Below are 21275 nucleotides of genomic sequence, written 5' to 3'. Positions count from 1 at the left end.
CACAACATTTAAAATCTATTTAATTTTATATTAGCATCAATACTTCTATCAATCTAAAAGACAGTTTTTTGGGTGGGTGAGGCGAACTCTGAATATAGAGGCAGAATGTTCTACTGAAACATTGCTCGCGCGGCGTCGCCAACACGGGCTGTATATTGTGTTAGTTTCAGAGTTGAAGAGTGATTCTGTTTCAGAAGTCTGCAGATACTTCGCATTAAAATACATTTTCTACACGCCATTCCGTCTCAACTGCATTCGTCTTTCATCTTCTACATAATTTTACATATTAAATTAATGACATGCAATTATGCGTTTGTTATTCAACTGCTACTAGATTTCCATATTTCTTAATTGAAGCGCAAAAATTTATTTTAAATATTAAAGAATATATCAAATAAATGCTCAAATCGATCGATCGATTACTTCCAGATAATGCATATCTGTTAGTCTTACAGTTCTTGATCATCTCTAGTGACACTAAGCATAGTTAGAAAATGACGCAAAACTCCGTTATTCCACGAATTAATTTACTTAAGAAAGTTAAAACCGTAATTAATTCTATTACCTGTCAGACATTTGAAGGAGGTGAACAAGAGTTAATTATGTAACACAATTATCTGCTAGACAGCTCAAAGAAACAAGAAAATACAGTACAGTACTCCATTATTTAAAGACGAGATAAATTATTTTACTTGGAGCTTCTGACAATAAATTCCAGACTACAAATTCAATGGTATATTGTACTTTATAATCGTGATGTCATTAAAATTCTTTTTCCACTCGATTTTCCACCGTTTCAACACAACTCATAGAAACACGGGTATATACCCGTACCCTGAGCGGGATTGGAACCCTCGACCCCAGTGCTGGAGCGATACAAGACCGTATTCACCCTCGACTGCACAACCAGTGTGGTCTGTGGAAATGCTCCTCGGGGGGGGCTAAAGTGGAAAACGCCTGGCGTTCGGTCACTCTGCCGTGCCATAACAGAGGCGACGAACGGAACAGAGGGACAACTTTAATTCCAGTCACGAGCAAATTACGTGATCTGTTTTGGTCACAGGATACCCAAGCAAACAGCAGACCCGGAACAATAAAACCTGACGATTTATTAAACACAGAATCATATCAAAGCTTTCAAATATCTGTAACAATTTCCTACTGTTTCCATATTTCAAATTATTTAATACCACCACGATCGAGTAGGAACGGTTAGATTCTTCCCTTGTATATGGGGAAAAATCAATTCGTTAACTGTTTTAATGCCAGCGACAATTCTAGGGAGTTTTAATATTCTGATATTGAACTCCTATTCAGTCTGGTTAAATGAAAAGTAGGGTTACATTGATTTCCTTATAATTTTAAACCAATTATTCAGACAAGAATCTACCAATAGTTGCCTAATTTAAGGTTCTGTCCGGCATTTGTCCGGAAGGACTGAGAAAAACAATGGAAAACCTCAGTTAGGTTAACGTGTCTCCGGGACGAGATTCTTATTCTGCAGGTCCCGGGGTCAAATGTCGGTGTAAAGATCGGCTAATCTGACTGCGGTGTTGCGTGGTTTTCCTCTATTCTTACAGACAAAATCCTGAATAATACCTTAACTTGGACCACAATAGTATTCTTCCTTAGGATTATTTTTCCAAGTAAGTCATTCACTAACCATCTCATAAACCGATACTGTATGGTCTCAGCAACTGATAGCGTTATTAAATAACCACGGACAAATCAATTTCGTTCGCCATAGGTCTCAGACTCTTTTAAATGTATTTCTTTACTCGAAGTAAGATAATACATTTCTCTGTCACACACAAGAAGATAAATTGAAGATTTCCGTCTTCTGGGTTGTTGCGCCCTGATGACGGAGGCAGTATGACCTCTGAAACGTTGGTTAAAATCGACCAGACTACACAGCGCAACAACCCAGAAGACAGAAATCTTCATACTCTGATGACGGAGGCAGTATGACCTCTGAAACGTTGGTAAACATCGACCAGACTACACAGCGCAACAACCCAGAAGACGGAAATCTTCATACTCACCGCTGTGAGAACCTCAAGTCTTACAAGAAGATAAATTGCCTGCCATTATATATGAAATATTCCCCGGGTATCGAACCAGATAATCACATCAGGAAGCCGGGACCGGTTGGACCCTTGAGTCAGGCCTCTGGCCCGAATTTCATACCCACAGGCGCCATATTATAAAAATTGCGTTTAATATCAAGACGAGCGCTACCTGTTTTAGTCCCAGATTACAGCTCATAATCAAAGGGCTAGACCTCTGCTTCCAGATTCTACAGCCCATGAGACCCGAACTCTGCAAATTAAATCGCTCTGAATGTTTTATAGAGGGCAAGCCACTTGCTTTATCCCTGCACTGCCCAAGCTCCTACCAAACAGTGGAATACGGCCAGAAAATGCAGTATATGAAGGCAGAATATAGAAACATTCCGATGAAATTTAGATGTCGATGTTGGTCTTCTAGGTTGTAACGCCGTGTGGACATGTTGGTAGATTCCAACGTTTCGGAGGTACAATCTGCCTCCAGCTTCAATCCTACGCTAATATTATATTCAAAACTAACGACATCGAGAAGAGTCCTTTTAAGATGTTACTGGCCCGGTTGGTAAAGAAATTCCGTGTCTTTTATGGAACTCGCAGACTCATTACTGTGTTCATTAAAGCCCATCACTCGTAATATCATCTCATTGTCATTAAATAATGTTTCTCAATCCAATGTCTTTCTTTTCGCTACCGACATCTCAGTTCATTGTCCTAAGTCCCTTCCCTACACTTATGACTCGTCTCCTCTTACGCAGTTTAAGAGACACCATCACATATTAAGGCAGTATCTTGTCGGAAATCATAACCAGTCACTAGGCCTCTCAGTTATCTTTATTATTTTTAGTGTTCTGTCTGACGACAGGTCCATATGAACAAGATCCTTCCAACCTTTTCTCGGACTGGGACTGGGACCTGTTCATATACGTTCTTGGCAGATGATCCAGAAGTGGTTTGCCATTGCCTTCTTCTGTGTGTGAATGGAGTAATTGTTGGGATGCCACGGAGGAAAACTCCGTGTTGCCTAGACCACGGCCTTGCCCAACACAAGTTATAAATTCGGGCACCGCCGGGAATCGAAGCGAAGCCGAGACCCCAGGATTACAAGGCCAGCGTTCTAACCGCTAGACCACCTCATCTTATTATTATTTAGTGTTCTGTCTGACGACAGGTCCATATGAACAGGATCCTTCGATCCTTTTCTCGGACTGGGACCTGTTCATATACGTTCTTGGCAGATGATCCAGAAGTGGTTTGCCATTGCCTTCTTCTGTGTGTGAATGGAGTAATTGTTGGGATGCCACGGAGAAACCGGGGAAGCCCCCGGAGAAAAACTCCGTGTTGCCTAGACCACGGCCTTGCCCAACACAAGTTATAAATCGAACCCGAGACCCCAGGATTACAAGGCCAGCGTTCTAACCGCTAGACCACCGTGGCTTCAGTTATCTTACATAGATATTTATACGCGCTGAACTATATTCCGACAAGTCAGCCCTGAGATTTCAGAAAAATCAGGGGTGGTTGTTGTTAAATCACTCACTCACTAGCTTAAATGGTAAGCTACTGGACTTGAAAGCGGGTGGTTGCGGGCCCAATGACAAATTTGTCACTGGACCAACAAGCTGTAAAGCAGTAGACTTCCACCAGGTACCTGGACTGTGGGATACAGGAGAGATTTATTAACACATTTACAAAACAGAACATAACTCACAGGCAATGCTGAATGCAAGGCAAGGTTCTCTAGCGTTATGACATAACCTACCACTTCTGAATGAAATATGGCGGAAATGAAACATATAGTTTAAGGAAAATGGCTACATCTCTGTAGAAATCACAGCCCTCTGTTACATCCAGCTGAAATTCTAATTAAAATTTGTCAACTTAGAAACTGGCTTGTTTCCAGCACAATAGATTGTCCATCATATATTATCCGACATAATCAGATTGTAGCTAGTTACATGATATATAGTCTTGTACAACATTTAATAATTGCACGACCGGTCAAGAAACGGAATGCGTCTGTGGATCCAAACGTTCGTCACTGTACTGACAAGAAAACCACCACTGGATCATGCACTGTATTATTTTGAGTCCACAACAAAAAAACTCCAAGATCAATTTTAATATTATCCTTAAATTTGCAATTAATTCCTCAAAAATGTATCTTCGTTTATATTTCTTGGATTAAAACTGTATATTCATTTCTCATATGTCATAAGCTTCTTACATAAACCTCCCAAAATCAGGCATCCTTCTTATATAAGATACCAAATGGATAATTTATCGTTCTACCGACTCTCACAGCCGGTGATATCCCGGTGATGACTGTACTGTTATACGGGAGGTCGTTGGTGCCACGGCGGTAAAACCGCAGATGTATCGAACATTTACAACGTTTCTCTTCAAATAATTTATAAATTATTTACCCTTTGAAGCCGAAGCTCATCTAGATAATATTTAAGAATCCAGGCCGTACCGAAAAGAAAACACAACACTTTACCATTAAAAAGATCTGTGATTAATGATGTTTATATAAATAATCAGTCCTTATTCTGATAATTATACGAAGTTCGTAAATACTTTCCATGGGTAAAACGTAGAATTACTGATTGTTAAAGCAGGCGGTACATATATTTACCACTGGGATTTAAATAATTAACTTTAAATCATATATTTATTTTTAGCATTTTTTATACCTCATAACATCTTTCAATAACAGTAGTAACACGAAGTAATCACGAACTGTTCCATAAAATGAGGAGGCTCTTCTGTGTGGTTCTGTACAGTTTCGTCGCCCTAACACGTTCGAAAGGGCCGGGCACTGTAGTGGAAACTGCAGCGAGGTGAACAATGTTTAATTGGACTAATAAATTATCCCAACACCTCAATGTATGCTGTGAGTAGGGAGCGTGTTATTAACAAGGAGAAACGACCATGGCCTACCATAATGACGGCATCACATATCTGCCTCGCGTGGGGCCACAGGAGGAAATTTTGTGTGTCCCGGTCTGAAGTACACTTTCCCGGCTTGTTTGTTGGAATTTAACGTTGTAAGGGTTTTTATTACAATCACATCCTACGTCTTTGTTGTGTGAAAATTTGTTTCAAAGATAATGAACTCAATTTTACTATTTCATATTCACACTATTTCATAACACAAGGCATAGTTTCATTAAGTTTTGTATTTTCTATTTCAGAAACGAAGTTAAAAATTCTAAAACAACCGTTATTGCCTTCCGGAAAAATAATGAAATATAAAATTTTCAAATTTTGTTGCAAAAGACAGGGGGAAATTATAATTGCGTATGCTCTTAGTCCCACATCCCTGCAGGAGATAGCGAACCATCATGAATCTTTTCAACAAACAAAATATACGAAAAGTTATTTTACTACTTTCTATGACGGGGGGGGGGGGGGGGGGGGGTTAAACTGCTTCCGCAACAAACGAATTTCAAACTTTTGAGAAAGTTTAAAATAAGATTCAGAAGAGAAAGTAGACCATATGCCACATGTACAACCGTGTAACTTTGTTTTAGTCTCGGAAATGATTTATAACCAGGAATGCATGACCTCCTCTGCACACTAAAAAATACTATTCAACGTGCATATATGACGGCTTTCGGAAATATAAATTCACTTTAAAATCAACTTAAAATGGCAGATGACTACGGAAAGACATCCATATAGTTCAGTTATTTAGCGAACCAGGTAGCACAGCGGTAACTGAAACGTCGCAGTGAGATGATTAGTACTTCTTATCTATGTTCTGGATGTCCCTAAACCGATTCATGATCTAGAGGCTTTATTTTCATGGTTGTCCTCAGTCCATCTAAGCAAAAGTCCATAACCGATTCTTCGACAATAACATTATCTTGCCATAACATATCACTTGACCTTTGCAGTTGAGAAAGCGTATTTAAATAAGATAAGAAACAAATAAGTATAGTAAGTAACCAGATTTGAATTCAGATGGTACCCGATTTGAATTCCGGTTGGTGACCAGCAATCTTCACATAGGTTGATTGAGGTAGCAAGTACCCCTGAAACGTCGATAAAGTTTTAAAATACAATATGGCGCAACATCCCACACAGTCACGTACAGTGCATATTTCATGTTGGCACTCAAACATGCAAAATATTTGTACAATGACCAATAAGCCGTCCGCGTGCTTCTAACTACTAATCACGTGAAAGCTAATAACCTGGTAGTAATCTGGAAAATGTACGTAATTCGTTGTAGGAGTTGAAAAGCTATTCTATCAATTGTATGTATCGGTAGATGTTTTTGTAGAAACAACGTTTACCCCCCAGCTCTTCACAAGGGCTCTTCACTCTGAGAGCTGAAAGTGGCCCGAAACAGTGTTTTGTCTGCCAACAGTTGGCAAGGCACTTTACAACTGCATGGGGCTTTGTGAATAATGCCGGGGCGTTCACAATAAAACGATTCCAGTAGTTGCACCTCGACTCTGGGCAGAATTACTGGATTTGGTGGATGATGTTAACGGGTTTGTTCCACCAGCTGGACCCCAGCTTCACTCTCACTTACACTGCTATTTCTTCCTCGTCCTTTGACATTACCATAGAACTCTATTTTCCCTTTCGGAAGCATCGCATTCGATTTTTCATTTACGATACCAACTGCTCCGAACAACGTCCTCATCTCTCGATTCCTCCAGGGAGACGTCGAAAGAGTAATTTAAAATAAGCCATGACTTATCACATTCTTTCTAAGCTATCATTTATAATTATTCTCGAATAGAAGCTATATAATACATTAAGGTGAGAAATCGTCATTAAATAAACAAGCTATTTTCCACAAACCCTCTAGATAAATGTACGTTCAACTACCTGACACGTCCCTTCCAATTTATTGATTATATTATCATTTGACACGAGACCAGTGAGACACGAACATGACTTGATAATAACACGAAAATATCAATACAAATTAGAATGTTAAGACATTCACCTGTTTATTTATTTTATTTAGTGTTCTGTCTGACGACAGGTCCGTATGAACAGGATCCTTCCATCCTTTTCTCGGACTGGGACCTGTTCATATACGTTCTTGGCAGATGATCCAGAAGTGGTTTGCCATTGCCTTCTTCTGTGTGTGAATGGAGTAATTGTTGGGATGCCACGGAAAAAAACTCCGTGTTGCCTAGACCACGGCCTTGCCCAACACAAGTTATAAATTCGGGCACCGCCGGGAATCGAACCCGAGACCCCAGGATTACAAGGCCAGCGTTCTAACCGCTAGACCACCGTGTACCTCACCTGTTTACTGCTACATTATTAGACCAAAAGTGAAACAATGAAATGCATTAGAATTTTAAGATGGAATATGGTATAATATGGTTGGAGGGATTACTGTATAGGCAGGTTATCTTGGCAGTCAGATAGTGGTGCAGAGTAGTCATTAAATAAGTTTCTTTATAAGTTAAAACTAATGTAAAAGAACACTAAAATATTTCCCTGTCTTGCGCCGCTGTTGCATTAATGTGGTCGGAACGCCCTGATCGACAAGTGACTGGTCACAGCGTCCAGCGCACTGACCTGTCAATAAACTTGAAATCCTCTGGGGGGAAATTTAAGTACAACTAAAATCGTATAGGATCATTCAAGGGAAATTCTGATTTATTTTATAACTATGGATATAACATGTTACACGTTTTACGTATGTTACTGACAAATTCCTGAATGATTTATGGAAAAGCTGGTAATCATTAGTTGTGTGTCAGGAGAAACTAAACAACTCTCGTTCAAAATGACAATTAAAGTGATCTCTTTCATTAATTTTATAAAACCATCTGCGTGGTCTCCGGAAAATATGCACTGGTTAAGACCGTTTTTAAACATATTTTTTTTAAAAAAAATCCTTTAATACTGATATTTTTAATCATGTCACTTTAGACTCGTATGAAAGTCACAAGATTAAAATATTTGCAGGACCACTCATTGTAGTGACAGGTTTCCTTCTTATCTTCATTTCAAACTGACAAATGCTGGTATATCATACTGTACTTTAAATAGGCCACAACATCATACATCCACGTTCTTAATTTATAATTCACCTTTGCTGTCGGAAAGAATTTTTCAATTGGAGAGGCTTGAGGTTCTCACGGCGACGAGTATAAACCTGAGTGCCTTGTGAGACGTTGTGGCGTTTAGTCTAGAAAACATTAAACGACGTTTCAGAGGTGCTTACTAGCTTCATTATCAAAGAGACCTCAAATTTTCAAATTAACAAACGAAAAAGTCATTACCGGGCTGAAATTCTAACCAAATACCTTGAGAACGCGTTAGAGCAGCCCAATTCTGTCATATGGAATGTATCGCGTTCAATGAAATTCTTACTTGTTGCCATTAGAATGATTCAGACACACTCGTGTACGCGATGGCGTGCTAATGACCGGTCTTGTGGTTACAGGAGCCATCTTTACAGAAGACCAGAGGGATAGCAGCGCCGAGCTCGCCTTCAAGTACGCGGTTTATCGCATAAACAAGGACAAGGACCTCCTACCCAACACAACGCTTGTCTATGACATACAATATGTACCTCGAGACGACAGCTTCAGAACTTCTAAAAAAGGTAGGATATTAATATCTGTACAACCCTGCAAAGCATTCTGTAACAGAGGTTAGACTTACCGAAACTGAATGCCGTATAAATCAGTTATACTAAAGGCTGTTCTATTTAAAATGTAACGATAACTAATTTGCATTTATTCCTTCACGAACCAATGGCAATATTGAATTACTGCAGCCGTACCCAGATGTTTGAGTTGGCTCAGGATCGTGGCCGGTGGCGGACTTTGATGTTATCGGTGTTGAACCTGAGGGTTCTGCTACCAGGGAGTTATTATCATCATCATCATCATCATCATCATAGTTCCATTTCGACACTTTGCCAGTCTCTGCTACGGAGTTTCCTGGAATTTCAAATACATTTCCCCCTTCCCCTCTCTTGTTCCTGTGAAGGTTCGCCAGATTCCTCTCCTCACAGAAGGAAAACAAATCAAAGTTTCTGTAGCCGTTGCCAGGAGCAGGGGGGGGGGGGGGGGAGCAGAAGCTCGCCTAACATTTTCACAAGTTGCCCCGACTTAGTTACAAGTAAGTAGTCAACTGGTTATTCGATCTGGACTCTGCTGTCATTTTCAAATACTGGCCATCGAGATGAGCATGTTCACAACACTGGCCTGTAAACTTCCACAACTACTGACGCAACCTGTCAGTCAGTACTCCTGTACTGCCTAATCTCATAATTACTTCCCGCTTTAAAATTGACTCTGTGTCTAAGCACCACGTTTTGAACGCAACAAACAGGAACTGGGATAAAATTAAAAGTTTTTTTTTTTACATTGACACTAGACGTTTCATGACCCCACTTAGGTTTAACGCACCCTGGCTTATAAAGCTCGCCGTAATTTTTGACAATCTCAAAATAAAATTACACATGGATCGTACAAATTGTATTAAACTGTTTCTGAACGTAGTGAAGAACTATCGATTCAGCAGATATTTCGGGGATATTTATCTTAAATGAATTCATGTGTGCAAACACATTACATGTACTGTATAACCAATTTGAGGCGAAACAGGACTGTTTTAAATGGGTAATTACACGCTATATTCTCGCAGAATGGCAGATGACAATAGAATGAGAACTCATACGACAGCGAACTTAAAACTTACAATAGAAAATGTGATGGTCCGTCCTGCAGCTGATATATCGCAAATTTTTACACGGAATTCGCGTCTCATAATTATAAAATGCAATATCTTATCTTTCGTAAATATAATTCGTAAGACACACACACCGGTTCATCAGTATTTTTATTGAACTTATGTGTTACGTTTTGTTTTCATTTGCCTGATCTCTTATAGGGTAAGAGTTTTTATGTATAAAAATATTTATGGCCACATATGGGTTTTTTCCCTTTTCTTAAAGTGAAATTTTGTGAGGTATCATTACATATCTTAGTGAAAAAAAGTATTGCCAAACACTGGAGGGAAGGAGAGGTTATGACTTTAAGTTAAACTTTGCTCTAAGTTACTTCAGTTTCGGTGAGAGGACACGTTGTGGAATATTTATACATCATCGACATTCGAAGAAGTTTCAAGTGTATGCGTACGGTTTGTTAATGATTGATGATGTCTATATGAGAGGGGGAAGGGTTAACCACTTCCGAAACTAGAGATCCCTCCCTGTACAGCTCTTATACGTATAAACTTTTAGGTCTACCTCTTACGAACGCTGCTGACTACGTTTTTAAATAAAGTTATGAGATTCTTAAACGGATAGGATTCATCCAGCTATGTCTGTAGTTCTGTGAACGACGTTTATAACCTGAAAGCATAACGTTTGCCTCATCTGGTAGACTGTCTCTCACAGTGTTTGTGTTAAATAAAAACACTCAGTAGATTTATATTAAATTTGCAAATTCTGGGAAGGAGACCAAAACAATTATCTGGTAAATTCACTTTCGCTTCGTGTTGGTCCATCACAGCCGCTATTTTACACGAAACTTAAAAGTTCTCTGTGTAATGAAATTGTCGTATGATACAAAAACGTAAACGCTATTAAGAAAAATACGGGATTGTGCAAAGTCAGTATCACACTGACCGTCCCAGACTGCGAAGTTGTATTAGCGTTGAATGCGGCCATTTTTAATACTCGTAGGTTCTATCCAATTTAATTTTGTCATAAAACACAAACATCATAATTCAGAAACTGTGCTGTTCATTATTTCGTAATTACCTCTACATTTCAGGCTTGTAAGAATTTCTACATTTCTCAGTTCTCGATACATCTTTATGACGAATGTTTAGTGCTGGTTTGTTATTGTCATTACAATCCCCGTATCTGATGACGTAAAAGTGTACGGCAGAGGTTCTACTAATTGAGGACTGAGCCCGTAGCCAGGGAAGTGGAAACTCAGTTCTTTTAACGATACTGATATGGCCCGTGTAATGGCAGGGGTTAACGAGCTACGCCATGTCACGGGGCAGTAATGGAGCCGATTAGTGACAGCATCAAGGAAAAGTAAATAAAAACGAACTTCCATTCCATCCAGCGTCATCTCGTCGCTTTCTTGGAACGATATATCGTAGTTTGTCAGGCGGAATGTGTGGACGGGTCGTGATCAGACTCCACTGTCTTCGATTCTCGTGTGCACAGAAAAGTTAATCTAACATAAAAGTTAGTTCCTGAAAGAACTTGTGAAGAATGAAGAGGGATAGATGATATATAAGTTCATGATAAAATTCAGCGTTACAGTCGTGTGAATAATGTGTACACCTAGGTGAAATGATAATATTAAAACAGACAAAAAAGACAAATTTTTTAAAAAACTGAAAAACTTCACGATTTTTAACTGAAAGTTAGGAGAAAAGAGATTGAAGTATGAACAGAAGCTACTGCACATACGAAGATACTTTTTTCATGACTGTTATGAGTAGATTTACGAGACAGAATACCAAACCAAAAAATAAAAGACCCAGTATGCAAAACTTTGAATGTGGCAGAAAAGATTGAATAGCTTAAATTAGAAACATGGAAATTGGATGCTACAGAATATAACACTAACATAAAATAATGTCAGAAACACGTGAGAAAAAATCAAGAAGTAAATTGAAAAATCATTTTGTAAATTTATTTACATAAGATCGAGCTTGAAACATGCAAATCCTTTCTCAAATTTTAAATTTATTTCTTCTTTGAGAAATGTTATGACGCATAGTTACAATATTTTTTGGATTTTTTTAAAAAAAATATTTCGCACGATGACAGTTCCTTAGAAATGTCCAGAGGTCACCCACGAACCTGATATGCGATCCTCATCTGTTCTAGATACCGTATGACCGTGAGAGGCTACCTACGCCGTCCCTACGTGTCGCAAGCAGACACGGAGGGATTTGTAATGTCCGGCCTGTCTGTCGACTGCTGGATATTTTAGCCCACGGCCTTAGTCTTTTGGAAAGCGAAACTATGTTCCCATATAAATTTCGGATTGCCAAATCCATCACCTATTAATACATTTTAACGAGTGTCCAGCTTTTGTAACACTTAACATCGTTAACAGATTCTTTGGCTATTTAACGACGCTTCTTCAAATGCATATGTTATATGGTGTCAAATGATTGTAAACTATAAACTGGCAGGAATAAGTTAAAACATTTTTGTAAGCCAATTTTTACCTAATTCCATGACTTTGAAATTTCTTCTTTCTTTCAAAGCCTCCAAAAATCCATCACCAAGACCAGTAACTTTTGTCTATCCTGTAATCAAAGTGGGTAAACTGGTGCCTTATTCTTCGAAGCTTTATTGCCCAATTTTGGTTTTCTTTATTCCCTATTTTCTTTCGTCTTTACAGACGTGGAAACGAGTACCATATATCATTATAAGAACATTGCTGGTAATGGCTGTTTTATGTTAACTAAAGCCAGTTACTGAGGCACTTTCAGCGTGTGAGCTTATGGGGTTACTTGGCTTAGAAACGACTACAGTGTAAATTACTGCACTATTAGAATAAGCGTAAATAGGGAAGTTACAGCCTCCCTTAAAATGTTAGTACTCGAAATTTTCGTGGCTACATATCTGCCGTATGAATCTTTCTCCCAGGCAGCTCGTCGGCGCAAGAGCTAATAATGTATTCGGGAGGACCCGACATCGAATCCCAGTCCGGCAATACGCTAACTTAACTTTGTTTTTCCGTAGTTTTCCTTAGCACCTCCTGATAAGTTCCGGCATGCTTCCCTAAAACAGGTCAGGAGCTCTTCGAGTTACATTCTGCAGGTTGGAGTGCTTACAGTGCTGCAAATATAAAATTAGAGAGAAATCGATTCCAATCTTGGTCAGGTTACCATCTTCCATCCAGTTTAAATAGCATTCTTTCAATCTTCAGACCAGAAGGCGTTGCTTCCATCTCCCTACCATCTCAATCCTTCCTAGTTATTGAGCATACAAATCATTTCTTACAGAACTATTCCAATTGCACTGCATAATATAAATAATTGTGCCTTGTATCTCTCTTGATTTTAATCATATCAAAATAATTTCAAGTAATAGCTGAGCACCTGAATAATAGCTATATGATGACATGTAGTTTGTATGACGAGCCGTTGTTGACAAAATCGATATATATTAACTTGATCATCACGTAAAATAGTGGATATTCTGAACCTATACACCAAAGATATATCGTTTGCCCGATAAATTTTAGTGTAGCGTACAGACAGGTTATCTTGGTCGGTAAATAAGTCACGAGCGGAGAGGGGGGGTCTGAAAGGAAGAAGGTTTTTGCACAAATGTGGTAGTAAACGTTTGCACAATTAGATTTAAGAAAGTAATTCACAATATATAAGGAGAGGGAGACCATTAATAATAACTGTATAATCTACCGATGTTTTCTGAACAGTCAGTATAACATCTGCACGACCTACTCGACCCTTCAGACCTATCAGAAACTGGGAAAGCAAGTCTCAATGTAACTTGATTGTTTCCTAAGCAACACGGCATTTCCATCGAAATCAGTGCATGCAGTTCTAGAGGTGAAATATTCAGAAATACAAATTCATTTGTCTCATTGTGAGTTGCTAATTACGCATAACCAAAGCATTAGAATCAAACATTCACTTAACCAACATCTCGTAATGGCATTTCTCCTTCATTCGATTCAATGCTTATACTGCTGACTTGATTTTAGTTTTAATTTTTCATCAAACGTAAAATGTCGTCTCCCAGTTTGCTGATACTTCATCCGCATGTCATAAACAACTCGTGGTCCGCTGAACGTATTTATATGACATTTTATATGGGACAGTTTAACTGAAAGTTGTCAACACATTCCAATTTCGATTAAACCCGGATGAAAATAACGGACATTTTATGTGAACTCTCAAATGCGTTTTAACGCGGAAGTGACTGAGTTAATACTTTGATGCCTGATGGTATCGTTTCATTCAGTTACACGAAACGATCTACATGTGTCTGAGTAAAACAACTTAGGGTGTTGTAGATTGTACAGAGATGATTCTGAAATGGGTCAAATGCATTAACGTCGCATTAGCGGCGTTGTAAATTCGGTTTCCGTTTCTACAGAATGTTCAGTTTTGAATTTTCATAGCGAAAATTACATGACAGAACAAGATAACGTGTTACTCTGCTACGAATTAACATACACAGAAATAGACAAGAACAAATCTGCATTGCATAACACGCAGACTGAATCATACATACGTTTGTAACAAAATCAGTTTGTTCGGTGTAATTTCTCAAGTTGACACCACCAGGTGTAGTTGGCCCACATGTCACTTCACATCCAGACGGAGAGCAGGCAAGTGATGGATTATACGTTAGGTTGTTAGCACTGTCAGTGAGGTAATCATGTTCTTTTACTAAGCGAACGAGTGCATTAATATGCATAGAGACATGCAAGTCTGGCTGATCAACCTAGGCCTAGCTCTTCAAATCCTCTTACAGAATTAAACAATACTCAGAGCAAAAATGAGTCATGTAACTTTAGCCAAGGTATGGCATTCAGCTATACAAGAAAGCTGTGCATTTATAAACTTAAAACTGCGTAGAATATTGGATGCTGGTTTACTGCTACGCAGCCATGTAGCTGTTTTGGAACTGATATTTTAAACTCCCTTTCTACAATTTAGCCGAAATTTGTCATGATGGAATAAATTTTCATACCTAACTTAGCCCAGATACTTAAGGCCGTGGTCTAGGCAACACGGAGTTTTCCTCCGTGGTATCCCAACAATTACTCCATTCACACACAGAAGAAGGCAATGGCAAACCACTTCTGGATCATCTGCCAAGAACGTATATGAACAGGTCCCAGTCCCAGTCCGAGAAAAGGATGGAAGGATCCTGTTCATATGGACCTGTCGTCAGACAGAACACTAAATAAATAAATGATGGCCACGGTGGTCTAGCGGTTAGAACGCTGGCCTTGTAATCCTGGGGTCTCGGGTTCGATTCCCGGCGATGCCCGAATTTATAACTTGTGTTGGGCAAGGCCGTGGTCTAGGCAACACGGTGGTTTCCTCCGGGGGCTTCCATTGTTTCTCCGTGGCATCCCAACAATTACTCCATTCACACACAGAAGAAGGCAATGGCAAACCACTTCTGGATCATCTGCCAAGAACGTATATGAACAGGTCCCAGTCCGAGAAAAGGATTGAAGGATTCTGTTCATATGGAACAGAACACTAAATAATAATAACTCATTGAATACTTTTCTTCATTTCCTTCAGGAAGTTACTGGAATAATATGTTAAAATTATATCACGAAAACTCCCTTCAACACCTCTGTCAATTCGTCATTTACAATCCACTGACACCACATAAAGATATCAGTTGATACAGCGTCGTAAAATATCTCCTTGTCTCTAAATCATCGTGTTCCATGAAGACTGATGCGTTCGAGTATAAGAATTCAGCTGTTAGCTGTGTACACACGCATTTATCCTAACTCGTAGTATGTAAATGCACGCATTGTTTGCTTTATGAAGTGGCGTCGACATTATAAACAGCGGATAACTGAATTATCAAACTGCTTTGCGTTTATGCTTAAATTGAAACAAAACACAACAGAGTTGCGATCCAGATAGGCCCAGAAATGCAGCAGCTCTTCAAATTAAACAAATTTCTGTCCGACCTTAACCAAAAATTAGGCTCTATAGACAAATATTAGTACGCCTATCTAATATAAATTTAATGAAAATCTGTTAGCGATTCTCGAGTTGTTACATTTGGACAGCTGAAAATCACGCGTATTGTGCAGAAGAATGATAACCTTTTATTTCTAACGCGCTTATGATCTAAACTTAATGAAAGTCCTTAAATAACCAAGTGTTTTAATCTAAAAGCCATTTTAACGTTCTGTGTCACATTTTTCTGCAAAAAAGCGAAACGTTGCTGTTGTAGGCCAAAGTTACGATACGCCTGTGGGAAAATGGAGAGACGCAAAGTGCCAATAACGTTCCATCGTCGGCATCAGCTCTCTCTCTCTCTCTCTCTCTCTCTTCACAAAGTTTGTTACTGTGGAGCTTTGCATTCTGCCTACCTTTCTACCTACCTGCCGGCTTTTTTCCCATATTCCAACTATTTAAAAACTCATTTTCTCCGTCATAAAGCTTTCACGTTATCTGCCTGCTACAAACGGCGCAAAGCATTGAAACGTCTGGAACAGTGACTTTTATCCATATATATATATATATATATATATATATATATAATAGCATTCATTTGATTAATAAATCAGGCCTAAGCCAGGAATCAAGAATCGTGTTTCTCGGTGAAACGAATATCAGTTAAAAAATCATCCCTTAAAATCACAATGAAATATTTGAAATTTTAGTAAATCCTACTTTGCCTTTGAAGTTGCAAATACCGAAAACCGTTTAAACCTGTCGCTTACTGTAAATAACGCAGAGGAACATAAATTTTTTTACAAACAATGTCAAATTAGACTTTAAATTATCACGTCTAGCGTTTGAATCTTGTGCGCCCGATTCTCACTTGAATTGCCCGAATATTAATTTTAAAATCTAACGTACTGCTACATTTCATGCCCCTCCTGACTCATTATTCATAAGCACCTTAACTTCATCACTCTACGTTCTAACATCGATATTAGACATATCACAAAAACCACAATAATTTATTGTAAAATACCAATGAGTTAGAAAGTCTTCATCTTTATGATTTATAAGAATATTTGTCGATGTTCCGTTTCTGAGTTGTAACTTCGTGTAGACTCCTGAAAATGTAATCAGTATCTTACTCCGAAGCGTTCGTATTTATCTATAACTCCACATGGTATTACCAGCCAGACTATCAACATCTTCACCGCCGAAGGAACCTTAAATCTCACACAGGAATGGTGTTCCAAAATTTCCCTTATTTTTGCTTGAAAGCGGTAATTATTTTTAATGAAATTATGGCCCCAGAATAGTCACACGAACCATACCGCTAGCTCAAGAATCCAGTATGACACCTACTTTTCATGTTTATCTATACCACGAATACACGTTTTAACTGTGTAAATTAACAGTTAAATTACTGTGAGTTTCCATGGAATGTGTTAGTTCGTACATATGTGACGACGTTTTGTTTTCGGGGTTTTGGGAAAGGGGGGGGGTGTTGGGTAAAGTACGATTCGAAACCTCCAGCAAATAGCGTGATGTTTATTCGCATACGACACCAAACAGTGTCATCACCGACGCCATCCCACACAGCAAGTACTCGTACTGTCTGCACCAAAACTATTATTCAGGTTTAAAGCCGCCTAACTACCTTTACGGAAAATACACGAAACACGTCAAATTCGCGAGTCGAGGACAGAATACAGTATATCTATATTTCTTAGGGATCCTTATTAAAATAAGAACAAGATAACTTTTAACAAAACTTTGGGTAACAGAAGAACCAAAGTATAAATATTTTTAATTTTACAAAATAAGATGGTACAGTTATATTGTGATATAATAAGTATATATTTAAATCTTGTCCGTCTAATCACAATAATTCTTATTAAATATTAAAATATTACAATAATTAACATTTAAAATATTTAAAATATTACATGATGTTCTTTATCGAAATATCGAACTGAAACATGTCGTGAAACATGAAAAATGATGGTATAATGTAAATCGAATATTTCGATAAAGAACATCATTTAATATTTTAAATATTTTAAATGTTAATTATTGTAATATTTTAATATTTAATAAGAATTATCGTGATTAGACGGACAAGATTTAATATATATTTACAAAATAAGTAAAACTATAGCAAATCACGAGTTGAAAATCAGAACGGAACAGATCGTGAAAGACTCACACACATATAATTGTTACGGCCCGTATCTGCTACGACTCAAAGGCTTTTATACATAAAAAAGTCAGTTTTGGTTCATTTGCATGGCGACTTTAAAAAGCCAGTCAATTCTCTCAGGACCTGAGTGAAACGAGTTCCTACTTGTACATCAGACGCCAAATCTTTTACAACAAATCGCATGTGACAAACAGAATATCATATATTCGTATTTAACTTCATTATTTTGTGATTCTGAGTCCAGGCAACACTGAGCATGTAGCTAAGCAACCGAATGGCCTATTACCTCGGTCCACTGAATTCAGTTCGAGAGAGCGAGACACAGAGAGAGAGAGAGAGATCTGATCGATTATTGGGACTCAGAGGCTGGGGAAACCGTCAGTTATTGTGTTGGTAATTGACTTGTTCGTGATTTCCCGTCACCTCTCACCGGCCCACGAAAACACCAAAACTGACTGCGTTGTTGGATTCTCCGGAGGGCATCAACTTATTCCAAATCGCAATTTAAATACAATAAAAATGTCAGCTTTATGTCAGATTACCAAATTGAGTCTACCATAGACTCTGCTCATTATTCTGCGATGATATGGGACTAATAGCCTATAATCACTTTTCATAACGTACTATTGAATGTGAGATTTGTTATTATTTTTTAATAATTCAAGTGAAATAATTCTACTCTCCTGTGTATAGAGCCATTTTTACACAGAAATAAATACTAAGGAAAACACTGCGATGAAAGAATTAGCATTTACTCTCACCTGTCTATAATTCTTTCCAGGGCTGTACCACCATGTTAAGGCTCAGTATTTAGTGTTACTCGCTTAGACTATTACCGGTATGTCACTATCGACATCATCGTAATCGAAATTTGATTGAATTACTGAGTTGGTTTATCCCGATATTATTGACGTTATATAACTAACACTGTGTTAGCAGAGCGCGAATTTTACATTCCGCAAATACCGAAGGCCGCCGCTGCTGATGGATGCGATTCTGAATCCAGTTCTATTCAGTTGCTACTGTCACATTCCGTTTCACATTTGTTTCGAAAGCTTGTAAATTCAGAATACTTCTACTAACGTAAGACTCAGACCAATGTTCAAAGTATAATATTGGTTTAACCCCGTTTATAAGGTCTAACAATATTTACATTCTGTATCCGAGACCTAACATTGCTTAAACTCATTTCCGACGCCTTGCAAATTTGGAAATTTTTTGACACATTCATAATCTGTAGATTATCCACTGACAAGACTTAATTTAAAACATTTTATTTTATTATGCCTGTATTCTGAGTGCTAGTTATGTAAGTACGAGCTGTGCTTGTGAATGTGACCCCGATCGGTCACATCGGGCCCATACTGTGTGATGGATAGCGTGGACTGTCCAGCCCTTACAGCATATCCTGTGATCAATCAATCTCTGCTCTTACGCACGGAAAATTTTATCAAGACAAGAACGAAACAAGTACCGATGACGTCTCTGAATATTGTAAAAGCTGAGATATCAAAATTAACATTTGTTACAAACACATCACACATCGTTTCGCAGAATTTAATCTGCAAGTAAGATATGTTGTGTTGTGTTATTTGTATAATATATATAATATGAGGTTTCGTATTTGTTAGTATCGCTTACCCATGGAATGGTGTATTGCGTGTTTCGTGTTCTGTGTCATATGGAGTGTAGTATTATCGTGTTGTGAAGGAGGGAGGTGGGATAGAAAACTTCTCGAGAACTGGATTATAGTCATCTACGTTAAATTAGTGTGTTTGTGGGTTTTTTTTACAAATTAATAGTAAGCACTCTTTTTCGAAACTGTTTAAAAGCAATCATTTCTTAAAAATCTGTAACCCTGCTTTACAGATGTTAGAATTATACCATTTAACATAAAATATCTTATTTGCACATAAAAATAAGGGCACAGAACGCATTATGCTGTAACCCATTATTTTATATATTTTAACATTGCTATTACCGAATCATTTTATTATATTTATCTAATATTTTTGCACCGACAAAACTGAATACCTAGTGCATAAATCTATTATTTGCATCTAAGATGTACAATAACTTGTGCATAATTTGAGTTAACGTGATGACTATTTTCGGTCAAAACACGTCGTTCAACATTTTTCAAAACTTGTAAAATAGTCGAAAGCTCATATAAAATGGGACAGAATTGACAGAGTTTTACCTAATAAGACAATTTACACAGACTATTTATTTACTGAAAGGGCAGGAACAGAGAAATAAATTAGTTGTCATAGCAAAATAGCGAAAACTGCACGAAACGGGCCTACAGCGTTCCTCGGACTGTTAGTTGGAAACCACTGCAATGGAATCAAACCCCTCAGAGACTGAGTTTTATCACGGAAAGTAGTCCGAAAGGAGGATCTCTCTTTCCACTTTAAAACGACAGTCTACTTGTTATCCATGCGGTTTGTAGGCAAACCACACGACTGGGTATTTCCATATGTCTCAATCGGACATGCTTATAACGTCCTCGGGGGAGAACGCTCATGCCATGACCGTGGTATCTGGCGCCTCCCAACTCTTCGCCATTGACAAGTTTTACAGAATCAAGACGGAAGGTAAAACCACTAGAGGAAAATGTGTTGGACCTCAACTCGTGCCACCGCTCAGTGCTATGGGCACTTAAAACTATCAAAACTAATCAATTAACAGACATTCCCCGCCTACTATCGAACGGGAAAGTTCAGAACCGTATTCAAAAGAGCTCGGTGTGAGGTCGAAAGTAACATTTCGCAACATTCTGAGAAGTGTTTAGTCCACCGCTCAACCACGCCCTGTAAGCTGTCCACGACAGCTTATTCAATTCGCTAATCCCCTCCACAACCTTATGCCATCTCTTCTACCCACAATCTGAGGACAGTCCACGTCGTGGTGCAAAGATACCTACTTAACATGGACGCCAAGCCTACTAAGTCTTATTCAAGTCAAAGTGCGTATCCCTCACGGCCAAGTTTCGACATCAGTTATCACCGAAGTCCGGCTTCGTATCGTATCTGATTTTCCCAGTGGTCAATACTGCGCCCGAAACCCGGCTTTTCTGATGTTCGTCGTGGTTCTTCCTCAGTCTCTCTGGGTTAATTCTACAGCAATATCTTAGAACACGGTCAGATAAATCATCTGACACAGTAAGTTACAAGGCGTCACTTTTTCATCCGTTCACGTCATGTACAGAATAATTCACTGAGCTACGTAAATAATTCAGATGAGAAGCTAATATGGCGGTCTTTTGCATCTCCTCATAGAAGCGGATAATTCCTTAAAACAACTGAGCGACTGTTAGCGCCTCAACATTGATACCGTAGTAATAACTTCTTTTA

At 38.4% G+C, this 21275-nt stretch overlaps 1 protein-coding gene across 1 annotated transcript in view; it reads left to right on the top strand.

Moving 5' to 3' along the window:
• LOC110832607 (glutamate receptor ionotropic, kainate 2) overlaps positions 1–21275 on the top strand; it is a 199903-nt gene that overhangs the window by 137828 nt on the left and 40800 nt on the right. Inside the window, exon 3 of the mRNA XM_087347677.1 lies at positions 8494–8655. Coding sequence (XP_087203803.1) covers positions 8494–8655 — 162 coding nt within the window. The remainder of the gene's footprint in view (positions 1–8493; positions 8656–21275) is intronic.

This window comes from Zootermopsis nevadensis, unplaced genomic scaffold (genome assembly GCF_977971745.1).
Source record: "Zootermopsis nevadensis isolate Lab colony 2312 unplaced genomic scaffold, Znev_1.0 Znev_ptg000012l, whole genome shotgun sequence".
NCBI lineage: Eukaryota > Metazoa > Arthropoda > Insecta > Blattodea > Termopsidae > Zootermopsis > Zootermopsis nevadensis.
Note: the sequence above shows the minus strand (reverse complement) of the source record. Positions and strands in the feature narration are given on the sequence as shown.